This window comes from Carettochelys insculpta, chromosome 3, assembly GCF_033958435.1.
Source record: "Carettochelys insculpta isolate YL-2023 chromosome 3, ASM3395843v1, whole genome shotgun sequence".
Lineage (NCBI taxonomy): Eukaryota > Metazoa > Chordata > Testudines > Carettochelyidae > Carettochelys > Carettochelys insculpta.
The window spans coordinates 65,533,784-65,548,242 of NC_134139.1; the positions used below are offsets into that span (position 1 = coordinate 65,533,784).

Consider the following 14,459-nt stretch of genomic DNA (forward strand, 5'->3'; position numbering starts at 1 on the left):
GGTTTCATAGTTCCATATAGATATCTCCAAACTATAATCACTATAAATTCTTTGAAAATAATATGCCAGTTTTGGCTTATTTGCAGCCAAAGTCTTATCCCATGTAGGAAGCCCAAGTTTCAAGGCACCATTGAGACAAGGATAGAACTGCTAATTACAAAAAAGGCCACTTCAAAGGGCTTGATTTGTGCATGTGTAACAGGGTTACATAAGGATCTAGAAGAGAATACTGTGGAAAAATGGGGAGAGTATCTGAAAGCAGATCTCACTTTGAAATAAATATATGGAGGAAGGCTAAAAACCTCCGTTTATTTGTGTAGCTATTAAAAACAAAAAAAAGTTGGAGATACTCATCTCCTAGAACTGCAACATTCTTAGGAAATGCCTATTTAATGTTTAGCGTCTCTCTTTTTCAAAACTGAAAACAGTAGTGTGTTGTAATATGAGAACATGAAAGTGGGACACTAATTAACTTTCCATGCTGACTGAAATCCGTAAGTAAATACTTTAGTTAAAATGTCCATTCAATTTTTGAACCTAGTTTTTAAAACTAAGTTGTTAACAACATAGTTAAAAATAGCTTTAATTTCTCAGTATCTTGTTTGTGTTCAAATATCGTAAATCAGTTTCACATGTCTTTACTCATTGGAAAAATTTGGGTTTCATTAATGACTGTTTTGGTTTTTGTTTTAAATAAAGATCGTGGGAGACAGTAAAACAGAACACCTTGTAGCTTCATCTGAACACAACCCTGCAGTTCAAACGGAGGACACTTGGTCTAAGGACAGAGAGAAAATATCTCCATTTGCTTTGAGCTGTCCTGAAGAGGCTCATGCAGAAATAAATGAGTCCTCAGAAGGTATAGTAAGGGATGTCTTGGAGAAAATGGAAGTCAGTGAAGATACAAGTAATTTTTCTGCCAGGTCAGACCAAACTACCTTGGAATATCATGATGCAAGATCACCGGGTGACTTAGAAGATGTTGTTATCTTCATATCTTCTAAACCAGCAAATTCTTCTACAGAAGGTGTTGCTATCATAAAAGAGGAGATGGAAGAAGGAGGCAGTGACATGGTCAAAAGCAAGACTTTGCAGTTTGAACAGCTATCTTCTTCAGAGCTAGAGAAACAGACTGGTATGTGTGTTGTCATGTGGTCACTAAAATAATTAAATTACCATTGGGGGGATGCCTCTTAAAAGATTAATAATATTTACAGTGGGCAATAGCTAACATTAGTATAGTGCCCACAAGCGTGCTAGACTTCCATAGTTGAAAAAGTCCTTTCACAGGCATCTTATCTTGAGATAGCTCTAACTTTCATATGTTGCATGTCTTTGTGCTTAGTGTCAGCTAAAAGGTAACAAATTTTTATTTTTGAAAACTGGTACTTCTAGTGTGGGTTTACCTGTGGGTTTTTTGTTTTATTTTTTGGGTTGAAAGAAATGTTTCATCAGCTACATTTTTGTGCATTCTTTAGGCTTAGTCCTCATTTGACCTTTGATCTATTGGAAAATGTTGATAAGCTAGAAGTATTTGAAAACTGCATACTGGGACTATGTTGTAATCTTTTCTGTCTATTGAATTGTGTCCAGGATGTGCTAATTTTGGTAGAGATGTGCAAGTGTCCATCTGTGTGTGGCAGGAGATCTTAAAATTACGGCATTGACAGCAGTGGTTTATGTAGTCAAAATTAATCGATATAATGTGATTTTAAATTGAAGGGCTCTGCAAGGTCTTGTGGGCCTTGTTCGTGAGCAGCAGAAGTTCCCAACTAAAGTCTCACTTATTTACACAAGCAGAGAGGAATAATCCAGGTCCAAGTATCTGTAATAGAATAGTTCAGTGACTGTAATGGTTCATAGCAATCCTTTGTAGTTGGACAAGTTACACAATACGTCTTTTCCAAGCATAATCATTGTTAGGTAATCTTTTCAAGTGATAGTCTGTGCTTCTCCTACTTAAACCATTTTGTTTGATTCATCTGTTTAATTCAAGTTCAGGTTATTGAGTGTGGTAATGAAAGGAGGAGGAAGCAGGCACCCAGACAAAAAAGAGGCTAACGAAATTAACACAGTGATGTGTGAGAAGATAGAAATAATAGTGGTGGCCTAGCCACCCACTTAATTTCTTTAGCATCAAGCTTTATCCCTGGCTCGAGTGCCAAAAGCATTTAATTTTGTTTCTCCCTTCCTACGTTTCGGGGATGCAGGGCAGGAAAAGGATGTCTATCTTGTTATTACTAGCATCAGCCTTTGGGGAGACCAAAGACAAGCCCATCTCAACCACGGTTATCATCATTATGGAGAGGGAGACGCAAAAGGGCACATTGGAAAGCTCTCTAATGAGAGAACGAAGAAAAAAACAAATGAAAGATACAGAGAAAAATATCTAAAATCCAAGAAAAGGGGACTTAAACTTCTAATATTCAGAGGAAAAATATTGTTGGAAGTTTTCAGCTGCAAATCCAGTTTTTCTTTGTGGTTCAACAGCCACTGTCTAGATCTTTTTGTCTCCTAAAATGTTTCCATTTGTCAATTTGTTGCCCTTGAAAGAACCAGGTATGGTGAAGAGGTAACAAAATATTAAATCGTATTATATAGTAAAGGACAAATACTTTATTTGCATATACACTCTTGCCTACCCACTAGGTTCTCAATTGTATGACCTATATAAATCTCTTTCAGCCCTATGTTTCTATGATTGTGAAAGCAAGCTGAGTTTCCTTTATAGTGGCAGCAATAACAACATTGCATTAGGATGTCACTTTTGCATTTTCAATAAGTAAAAGAATGAAATATAATGACGTTGATAATTAAAAATTAGGTCAACTCTTTCAAAGAACTAATTTTGTTTATAGTGAAAATAGCTACCCATATTGAATACAATGTAAGTAGCTACCTATTGTTCAGCTGTTGTTAATGTTGTTCCTAGGATTTCTGGAAAGGACGGAAATAGAATGTTCTGCCCTTCCTGAGGAGAGTGTGTTGGTATACAATCACATAAACACCTTTCAAGTTGCTGGAGCCTCTATTTGTTTGCCAGCCAATGAAAGGTAAATATGTAAAAATAAATAAGTTGGGTATACAAATATGAATGCCAGTTGGCTTTCTTATATTTTGAAATCTCTATTATGTTCAGATTGGTTCTCTACTATTTTATTTTTATAAACTACATGCTATTGGGGTTCCTTGCAGCTTGCTGCGTAAACATAATCTCATTTGTAAATAATCATATGTTAATCAGAAAGACAAAATATTCATTAAGTACGGTGGATGCAAACTAGTTAATGCAAGCACTAGACTTTTAAAGCTTATTCAGTTAAACTGACACTCTGTACTTGAAAGTACCACTTCTGTCTGAAAATTGTTTACCTTGTGTAATTAAAAGCGGTAGCTAAGGTTTGCACGTCTGAAAAGTTTTCTGGGGAATTGTTTTATTTGGTTTATTTTGACAACACTTTTTACAAAATCAGCTTCCTTATGTCCTCTGAAAATACAAACAATCAGTCTTTCACTTCAAAGTAAATTTTTCATTATATTGAAAAACTCTGCATTAACTAAGTACAGGTAGGAAAATTAAATAATCTGTGGTAGCTGATTAATTTGTTCCAACCTTACCTTTTGTACAATTTTTTCTAAACTTTGGTATAACATAAATAATCCAAAAATAATCATTCTGCAGAAAACAAGATTTTTAACAAAACACTTGGAGTGTAGGGACATTTAGTACTTGAATTATGGCATTTTTAATGTATGTATGTAATTATGAGACCTGAGCTGAATGCAAATATTTTTGGGGTAGGGAGTTGCAGATTTTGTTCTGAATTTATACTGTTACAAACCATGGGCATGAGTACTGAAGAAATTAGAACAAATTGTTTTTACATCGCCGTTTCAATCCAAAATTTATAAGTGGAACTTTCTTCTGTTTACAAAGTGAAACAGCCACTGAAGAGTCCAAGGTGCCATCTTTACCAGAAGAAAAAGAGCTGCCTCCGCTAAGCTCACAGGCTTTGGAAGCACCAGGAGCAGATTCTGAATGTATGTAGGTTTGGTGTATTTATTTAGCAACAAGTTTTTACTGGAAGCAGAACAAGATGAGTTCAGTAGCAATACATTAACAGTACATGTGATAGCAGGGAAAAAGAGTTGTTTTCTGTGTGGCTCCATGCCAGCAGAAAATGTTGCTGATACCACAGCTGCAGAAGAAAGTCATGCATTATGTGTTGGCTCTAACCGTTGATTAGTTTGGAAGTTTAACTGGTCCTCAAGAAGTAGACCTCTGAAGTGATATTAGAGATAGGTTGTCTGTCCCTGACCTCATGATGTTCTTTACTAGCTTTTGTTAGGCACTGTTTTAGGGGGAGAGCATAGAGGCCTTAAACTTAATTTATCATCATCTGCAGGCTCTTTGCTGGTTGTTTGCTGTTTTTAGTAATGATTCTCAGACCCAGCTTATGCTTTCTTAAGAGGATATTTTACTACTACCGTTGAACCTCTCCTGTGTGGCTCTCTGGTCTGGTAACATTCGTGGTCCAGAAGGACCACAGATGTTGGACTAAAGAGCCCCAGCAATGCAGAGCCAGTCTGGTTTGCAGGCTGGGAGTGGAGCCCTGCTGGTAGCCCCACAGTGGGGGAGAGGAGTGGAGTTCCCCTTCCCCTGTGTACCCCAGCAACCCCACAGCAGGGATCTCACCCAGTAGAGGAGGGTCCCTTCTTCCCCTGACAACCTGGAGACAGGAAGTGGGCCACAGGCAGGAGAGAACTTGGCTAGAAGGCTTGGTGGTGGCCCCCCAGGTGAGCCCAGATGCTTGACCTCCCAAGCCAGGCAAATTCCCTCTTTTGCGACTGTGCAGGCCCTAATGGTGCCAGACTAGGGATGTACAACATGTAGATTTCACAGAAAAAGAATAATAAAATTTAATCTATCCATAAATTTAAGATTAAAATACTATGTGCAACATTTTAAAATCTCAACTCGGACTGTTTCCTGCATCTCTGGAGCCATTTTTTCCAGATTCCATGTCCAGAAATGTGTCCCTGCTCTACTCTTATTACAAAAGAAGTCTTTGAAGAGCTAGACAGTTTTGGCAGTGATACTCAGGCTGAGGGCCACAAGCCTCAAGTTGCTCTTTAATGTGTCTTTTGCGGCTCTGTGTTCCACATAATAGTAAAAACAACCTGTTTGGTGGTTTTAATATGTTATTAACCAACTGTGGTTGATAAAATAATACTTGGTCAGCTTCTTTACTGTGAAAATCACATACTTTTTATAGGAAACAAACAATGAACATCTCTCTTGGGTCATGTTGATGGCCAATTTTGCCCTATAGGTAATGAGATATGAGCATCTTTGGTGTAAGTGTTAAGTGTCTAGGAATTATGTTATACTTTGATCCACCATACACTGGTAATCTCTCTGTATTATGGTGGCTAGTGAGCAAGATATACCTTTCTTTTTTCAATACAAGAACACCCTGGTATTGTTTTAAAAAGGTATTAGAGGACATTTGTGAAATCAGTTTTTAACTGTATAAAGAAGGGAGAAATGAATTATGGATTGAACTGAATTTTCTGAATCAGTTTTGTCTGACCTATGTGTACAGGTGCACATATCTTAGTACTGTATGGACCCATCACTATTGCCTTGTGTAAGCAATTTCATCTGTCTTCGTATAAAAGAGCGATTATTTCCTTGTGCCCCATCAACACCAGGTTACAAGCTAGTTTGCTTGAAACAGTTGGGAACTGAAGTAATTTAGAACAACCTTCAGATTGTTCTATATTTTATATGAAGGAGCCAACTGTGCATGTGACCACCAAAGGATTGGGGGAAGGCATGCTCAAACATAATCATGTATCCAGACCAATACGTTAGACATATCTACAGAATAGCTATTAATCGTACTATTACAATAATCAATATTTATGCAGCAGTTAGTCGGCTTGTGCTGATTTTTATACCAGACAGCCTGAAATCCGAAATTTACTGGGGTGGGGAAATCTCTTTCAGCTGTGATCCGTATCCTTCATAGTGAGGATATTCCCAGTACTCATTCAGAAAACCAGCTTGAAGAAGAAAGGCATGAGGATCAGAAGACAGGGGAAGCTGCAGTAGAAGAAAATATTCCTTTCCTGCAAGAAAAGACATCTACTTCTAAAAATCTTCCTGAAATGAAAGACTATGATGTAAGAATTTGCCTATTTTGTTATGTTAGTATGAGGTAGAAAAACTCTTGGGAAATCCAAGAACCTTGGCATTTGGCATCTGAATGTTTGTCTGACCTGCAAGTCTCTTGAGTTGATTGCAATAATTACTAATGTCCTTGCTGAGCTAGAGATCATGTATTTCTTTGTGTTTCCACAGCACTTAGGACAGTCAGGTACAATTCAAAATGGCTATTACTACAGCAGTGCAAATAACTAAGAGCATGTAGTCAACATCTTTCTTTTCCTAAATTCAGATTGGACCAGTTACTTACTAATATGATTTGCTTAAATATGAATATTTACATAATCCCCTGCGTGAAGTGCTCCAAAATCAAATGTCTGTGGTAAGGCTTAAAAGCAAGTAGAGATGACAGTGCAATTTCATTTTAACAAAGCAGGCTCACTGGGTAAAATTTTCAAAAGTGTGTCAGTGATCGGATGGCTTTGTGCCCAATAATTTTTTAGTGCAGCCTATTTTCAAAAGTAATGTGGGAACTTGGACTCTTGGAAAATTGTATATGCTGTGTGTAATGAGGTGTAAACAGTTTCTCAGTAATGTAATAATTAGACTGCCAAGTTGTATCCAACTAAACAGAAATTTTAGTTGGGGTTCAAAGCCTGATTTATAGAACCTCTGATATTAGTTATGATTTTAAAGGCTGGTTCATTGCAGTACGGGTTGACACTCTCTTGACTGGCACACTCTTGTCCACCAACATCCATGTTCTGGCATGACCACGGATATTGCTGTTCCAGAGAGCCTTAGTTGCCAGAGTCAGCGTGGCTGGTGGGATGCTCCAACTGGTGGCAAGAAGCCCCATTGACAGCCCAGCTGCAGGGAGCCTTGCCAACCCTGTTGTAGCCGGGGAGATCCTGAGGAAGTCGAGGAGCTTGGCTGGGGCCAGGGATCCACAACAGCAGCCCCCGCACCTGTGGGGAGCTGGGCTGCGGATCCTGCATTTTTATGGTTTTTGCACCTAGTTCTCAGGATTTGAGTTGTTGTATGAGTCCAACAATATCTGATTCCTAAGCCCCTGATCTTTTCCATTTTCTCCTGCTTTGCTGTTCCCTTTTCTTTTGGTTGCTGTGGATCACATACTGTAGGTTAAAACTGATAACTACCAATAGAAAGAGCATGTCTTCCCATCAGTTACCAATACAGAGAGCATGTCTTCCCATCACTTATTTCTGGGTTAAATGTAGAGAAGGAACAAAGCCATAAAAATCGATGGTGATCCAGTTTCTTGAAGTAAAACTCTGGATTTGGACGTAGTCATCATATTTTAACTTATTGAACATGATATCAGGCATAGTGAAGTAGGCTGGAATTGTCTGGAGGCTTTTTGGTGAGGGGCACAGAGCCACATGGGACACCAGGCAAATGTCCCTCGCACTCAGACCCTACACCTCCCCCTTCACACACCCATCCCTCCCAGACCTTATGCCCCCACTCCAGCACACTCATGCATCCTCCCTCCCTCTGACTTCCCAGTGCAATCCAGCTGTTGCACCACCACTTTAAATACCATTTTAAATATAGTGCATTAAGGATTTATCTTACAACATGTTATACACATACAGTACTTTACAGTGTTTGTACACACACAAGCTTTAGTAATAGACTTTGTTTGCCCTTCATTATGATGAACACCCATGGACTGGAAAACTCCATAGTCCAGCATAGCCAGTTACCCAAAATTGCCAGATTAAAGAAGGTAGAGTGTATGTGCAGAAATTAATACATTAGTATATTAATAACAGACCTGTTTACCTTTATTTTAGTTTATTGAAGATGGCACTCTTGATGTACAAGTTTCAGAAGAAACAGCTGGAACGCGTCCATTTAATGAGCAGTATCCTACAGGCACTCTTAAACTTCAGTACAACTTTGATGCTGTCAAACAGCAGTTCACTTATGACTTGCCTGATGCAAAAGACCCCACTGAGTGTGGTGCAGCTGAAGGGGATGGAGAACTTTTTGTGTCTGAAAGCAATTTTACTTTAATATTAGAAGGAGAAGAAGGTGAAATTGAGACAGGAGACCCTACAACATTAGATATGGCTACTAAACCTGTTAGCACAAAAACAGGGGGCAAGCATATGGATCATGTAGGCAATAATAACCAAGAGAACATTACAGATTTAGGGCCCACTGTAACTAGTGGTCAGGAGTCTCAGAATATCGTAGAGGCATTCCCATATGTGCCTGAACCTATTAAGGTAGCTATTGCTGAAAATTTATTAGATGTAATCAAAGACACAAGAAGTAAAGAATTCACTTCCGAAGTAGTGGAGCAGACTGTTCATTCAAGTATACCTTTAAGCAAAAAAGTAATTAGTTCCCAGGAGTCAACAAACACTCCACTGATAACTGTGCAGGAAGCAAATACCAGTGTTTGTGAAGTAGAATATGTGGTGACACCTAGACGTCCAAGGGGACGAAAGAGAAAAAATCTAAATATCCTCTCAACAGATGGTCAACAGCTATCAAAGATAGACAGGCCAGATATGTTGGGACCGTGTATGCTGAGGAGAAGTGCCAGGCGAACAAAAGAAACTTCTGAAATTCATGAATGTTCTCATCTTGATGCTGTTGGAAATTCTCAGGATCAACAAATATCTCAAATCCCTGATACACCAAGGAGAGGTTCCAGGAAGACAAGGGGGAATCATTTAGAAACATCTGGCGATGTACATTCTATTGAACAGGGATTACAGATAGCTAGTACTCCAAGAAGGGGATTAAGGAGAACTAGGGAATCTGCATCAATACTTTCTGAGCAGGCGAATGAGGAAATTGTTCTTACTGAAGAAGCAATTAAGCTACCTGCTACTTCTAAAAGGACTGCTAGAGGTGCCAGAAGTTCAGTAGGAGATCAAGGAAATAACCAGCTTTTCAGTGATCAAAAGATAAAAATAGCAGTCAGTCCCAGTAAAGGTGGAAGAAAATTAAAAAGTGTTCACTTACAATTTACCAAAAACATCATTATTGATCAGGAGGCTGAGCCCTGTGAGCAGCAGGTGCCTGTGCCAACTAGAAGAGGCAGGCCAAAAAAGACTAGTACATCATCAGAAGTCTCAGAAATTGGTGAGTTTCATACTTCAAAGCCGCCTCTTCATCAAATGGAAGTTAAATCTTCCATACTTGCTAGAAAAAACATTAGAAGAAGGACACTAAACTTGTCTGCACATACAGATTCTGTACCCACTCAACAAGATGTACATTCAAAGGAAATTTTGAAAATTCCTGATACCCCTAAGAGAAGATCAACAAGAGTCACACCTTCTAAAGCAGAAAAAACAGGTACTGGAAAACCCACTCTAGAGAAAACACCTGTTCAACCTGTTGAGGCATTGGCTCCAGCTAGGACATTAGCCAGAACTGGACGTCGAAAAAAGAGCCAACTACAATCAGTATCGGAGGAAAGCGCAGAGGAAGAAGGCTTGCCTCAAAAATCTGATTGCAATCCTCCTTTGCTAGTTGCAGACCTAACTGAATCAAAACTTGGTGAAATGGAGAGAACTCTAGCAGTTCATGCTACTCATATTACTCGTACCAGATCCAGCAAAATTAGCATGCGTCAGAAGCTCTCCCTAGAGGAAAATGAATCTTTCTTTTTCTCTCCACCTCTCACAAAACTTACAAAGAAATCAAAAGGTACCTGAATTATTTTCTTAAACATTCCTATTTTGTGTATAATTTCATTCTCGTCTGTTAGCTACATGAAATATTTTGAGCGCTGTTTAATGCAAGGAACATCACTTTATAAAAGTTAACATTCATAGTGAAGGGTACAGTTCCTTTTTTCTTATATGTAAGAGTTGTAGGGGCTCAGTTGTTCTAGAAGACTGTTATCAATGAGGGAATTGTGATCAAATCCAGTGGAATGAAACTTACTATGATCTTGTGTTTTTGTTCTTAATTTCTTTCTGGTTTAAATGTTTCAAATTATTCATTTCCCTGCATCCTTCATTTCTTTAATTTTCATTCTGGAAACAAATAATATAGTGTTCTTTGAGTGCTTGCTCTATTCGACTATAGGTGTGCACAAATGGCTTTGAGAGTTTTTTCCCTAGCAGCTACCAGTTGGGTCAGCTGGGGAACCCTCAGGACTGGCACCTGTGTGGAGCCTATATATGACCCAGATGAACTAGCACCCCCTCAGTTGCTTTATTAACCCCCTGTGAGGCTGTTGTTTATTATGGCTTGAGTACCTGTTGCTACACCACAGCTCCCTAGTTCTCTCATGGAGCTCTGGCCCACCTTCTTTGAAGACATTGGCAGGGATTCTATCTAATTCAGTTGCCTTGTTGCACTTCATTGTTTTGATGGTGGTTTGGACCTTATTCAGGGTAGGAAGTGTTGTAGGATTGTCCCTAGGTGGTTGGTGAGGGATTTGGCCAAGGGATTCTAGGACTCTGGTGGAGGGTTGGTTCAAGTGTTGATTATAGTACTCCATCCAGCAAGAAGCAATGGCTTCATTGTCTTTCAAGAGATGGATACCATCCTTTGATCTCAGGGGATTGATTCCATGGTTTCTCCATCAATTAACAGCTTTGGTAGCATTGAAGAAACCTCTTGTATCATTGATGTTGTTTTCACAGCAGAGTGATTCCTGCCTCCATAGCCTGAAGGACTCTTGCAGCACCATGAAGTCCTTTGGTATGCACACCCTGGCTGCGCAGCAAAAACCCTTCAAACTGCAGGAGCCACAACAACAGTCCAGGCCCTTTCAACCATAAGGGTGCTTGGACTTTTACCAGCACTCTTGCCACAAACTTGTACCTCAACAGTCCAGGGCCAGTCACGGCCAGTCCAAGTTCTCCTCCAGGGCAAAGCACTTCTTTGTGTGGTAGACCCAAGCCTGGAGTACCCACACCACTGGATTTTACCCTGCCCTTTCTTGGCTCTCTGTTTCTTCCTCTTAGCCTGGTTGGTCTTTACTTTGGATGAATGGGTCTTCAGGACAATTTCCTCAGGAGACACCATCTCTTTCCACTTCTCTCTGCCCCTATCCCTCTTCAGAGACTCTTCTTGTGAGCAGCTTCTCCACCAGGAGGTGCAGTCACTTCTGTGCCTGGGGGCAATAGTACTTCCTTCATACGTGGGCCATTGGTTCTATCCACAATACTTTGTGGTTTGAAATGCAAACAGAGGTTTGTGACCCATCCTGGACCTCAGGGGAGTCAACAAGTTCGTTGAACACGACAAGAAGTCTTGTGGCACCTTATAGACTAACATATTTTGGAGCATAAGCTTTTGTGGCCAAAGACCTGCTTTATCAGATTCAACGGGTCTTTGCCCACAAAAGCTTATGCTCCAAAATATCTGTTAGTCTATAAGGTGCCACAGGACTTCTTGTTCTCGAAGCTACAGACTAACATGGCTACCTCTCTGATACTTGTCAACAAGTTTGTTGTGTCCTACAAGTTTCATGTGGTGTTCAGGGTCCGGGGAGTGGTACATTACTTTCAGCTTAAAGGATGCTTACTTCCACATGTCCATCTGTCCCTCCTATTCATGATACCTGCAGTTTACAAGGGACCCACATGCACTTCCAATTTACTGCCCTCCCTTTCAGATTTTCTACAGCCCCCCAGGGAGTTCACCAAGAGCAAGGTTGTGGCCCTCTTCCTCTGCTGCGATAGTGTCCAGGTGTACCCATATCTGGAGGACTGGCTCCTGCAGTGTTGTTCTTTCTGCCAGGTTGCACACTGAGGTGGCATCCCGTAGGGGAGACCCTGGACAGGCTGGGTCTGCTGCTCAACCTGGCAAAGTCCTCACTGATCCCTACTGATCACATAGAGTTCGTCAGGGCCGTTTTTGATGCTGTCGAGGCCAGGGTGTTCCTCCGCAGTCATTGCTACCAGGCTCTTGCTCAGCTCCTGGGCTGTGTGGCAGCATGTGTGTACGTGCTTCCATTTGCCAGGCTCAGTCTCTGCTCTCTTTAGGCATAGTTGGTCTTGGCGTGTTGTCTCTGCTGGGGCAGTTTAGACATGGTCATCACAATGCCCCACCATGTCTCCAGTGTTGACGTTTGTGTCCAGAGAATGTTCTAGTGGGCATTCTCTTTCACGCCCCTCAGCCCATTGTGTCCCTTGTCACAGGCATGTTTGCTTTGGGCTGGGGGGGCCTACCTGCAACATCTTACCACTCAGGTGATGTGGACAATGGAGGAGTCCTCTCCCCCCATCAGCATGCATGAGCTTTGGGCTGTTCACCTCACGTGTCTGCCATTTCTACCTCATCTCCATGGCTGTTGCATGCCAGTCCTGATGGACAATACTACGGCAATGCATTACATCAACTGCCGGAGGGTGCTCCTACCTGCTGTGCCCTGAAGCTCCGTGCCTTTGGGACTGCTACATAGCCCACTCCATTCACCTGAAGACTTCTTATCTCCCAGGGGGTCCAGACCCAGCTGGCAGACAGTCTCAGTCTTCAGTTCCTTGCCTGCAAGTGGTTGATCCGCATGGACATCCTCCACTCAATCTTCGGAAAGCGAGGCTTTCCCCAGCTGGACCTCTTCACATTTTGGAGCAGTCTTCTCCTATCAGGGTCTCAGCCTGGGCTCCATTGAAGATATGTTCCTCATCCCATGGACCCCAATGTTGCTCTGTGTCTTTGCTGCTTTTCCCTTTGTGCACAAAATGTATCTAAAGGTTCACAGGGACAGGGCAGACATAGTCCTCATAGCCCCAGTGAGGGCTTGCCAACAGTGGTAATTCATGCTGATGAAGATCTTCAAGTTTACGCCCATTCAGCTTTTCCTGTTTCCAGACCTCATCAACGCAAAACCCTAGCTGTCTTTGCCACCTGGACCTCCGGTCCCTTCACCTCATGGCATTGCAGGTTTGTGGTTGATTCCCAACAAGCAGGCTTGCTTGGGGCCTGTGGAGTGGATTCTCCTTAGTAGTTGCATGCCGTCTATGCAACAGTCCTACTTGGCCAAGTGGATGTGCATCTCCTGCTCGTGCAGTCAGTGCAACCTTGTTCCTATGTCTACCTCTCTAACGCAGGTGCTAGACTACCTCGTTTCCCTGAAGCAGCAAGGTCTTGCTTCTTTCTTCTGGAAGCCACCTCAGCCTTCCATCCCAGGGGGAAGGAGGATGTGTGTGTCTATTTTCACATGCAGTGGGGTGTTTCCTCAAGGGCATGGACTGACTTTGCCTGCTGGCTCATGAGCCAGTCCTGGCCTGGGACATTAACTTGGTGCTTTAGATGTTTATGCACCCCTTTCAAAACCCTAGCCACTTGTTCTCTCCCCTACTGCTCCTGGAAAGTGGACTTGTGGCTATCACCTCAGCCAGTCAAAGTCCCTGTACATGGTGTTCCATAAGGACAGGGTCCAACTTTACCCTCTCCCAACTTTCGTACCAAAAGTGGTATCTGGCTTCCATGCTAGCCAGGACATTTTCCTTCCTGTTTTCAACCCTAAACCTCATAGCTCCCAATGGGAGCAACTGCTGTATTCTCTTGTTTTGTAGCAGGTGCTTACCTTCTAAATTGACTGGACCAATCATTGTAACCATTGTTCTTTAAAATGTGTTGCCCATGTCTACTTGAAACTCACCATCCTGTCCCACTGTCGGAGGGGCAGCTAGAAGGAACTGAGGGGTGCCAGGTCGGCTGGGTCATACATAAACCCCACACAGGCAGCCATTCCGGGAGGCTCCCCAGCCGACCTAAATGGTAGTTGCTAGGAGAAAAACTTACCAACAGCTGTGCATGCTTCCACAAGACCTCACAGCTCTTTATGGCCATTGCTGAGTGCATGAAAGGTTTCATCACAGCGCATCTCTTCCTGGCTAACATTCTGTATACCGGTGTGCTGTGTCCTAGCTATTGTTTCCCTACTGCCTATCGCAGTGCACTCTACTTGAGCTCAGACCTCTTCAGCCGTCCTCCTGGCCCATGTGTCTCTCCAGGAAATCTGTTCTGCTGCAATGTGGTCCTCTGTACACACTTTTTCATCTCGGCAGTCTAAATGAGATGCAGCTTTTGGGGCCACTGTCCTTGAGTCAGCCACATTTTGACTCTGACCCGTGCTCCTGGGTTTGGCTGGGGAATCACCTAACTCGCATAGATATGAGCAAGCACTCAGAAGAAAAGCCAGCTACTCACCATTGGATCTGTTATTCTTCTAGAACTGTTGCTCATATCTATTAGAAACTCACCATCCTGTCCCACTGTTGCAGTGGAGAACTAGAAGGAACTGAAGGGTGCTGTTGACTGGGTCATATATAAG

General features: G+C 41.8%; 1 protein-coding gene across 2 annotated transcripts in view; it reads left to right on the top strand.

The window, feature by feature from the left end:
- Window positions 1-14,459, top strand: part of AHCTF1 (AT-hook containing transcription factor 1) — a 113,327-nt gene that overhangs the window by 94,075 nt on the left and 4,793 nt on the right. For both annotated transcript variants that reach the window (XM_074990039.1, XM_074990040.1), the window contains 5 exons: window positions 700-1,135; window positions 2,933-3,053; window positions 3,938-4,041; window positions 6,014-6,189; window positions 7,993-9,868. In XM_074990039.1, coding sequence (XP_074846140.1) covers window positions 700-1,135; window positions 2,933-3,053; window positions 3,938-4,041; window positions 6,014-6,189; window positions 7,993-9,868 — 2,713 coding nt within the window. The remainder of the gene's footprint in view (window positions 1-699; window positions 1,136-2,932; window positions 3,054-3,937; window positions 4,042-6,013; window positions 6,190-7,992; window positions 9,869-14,459) is intronic.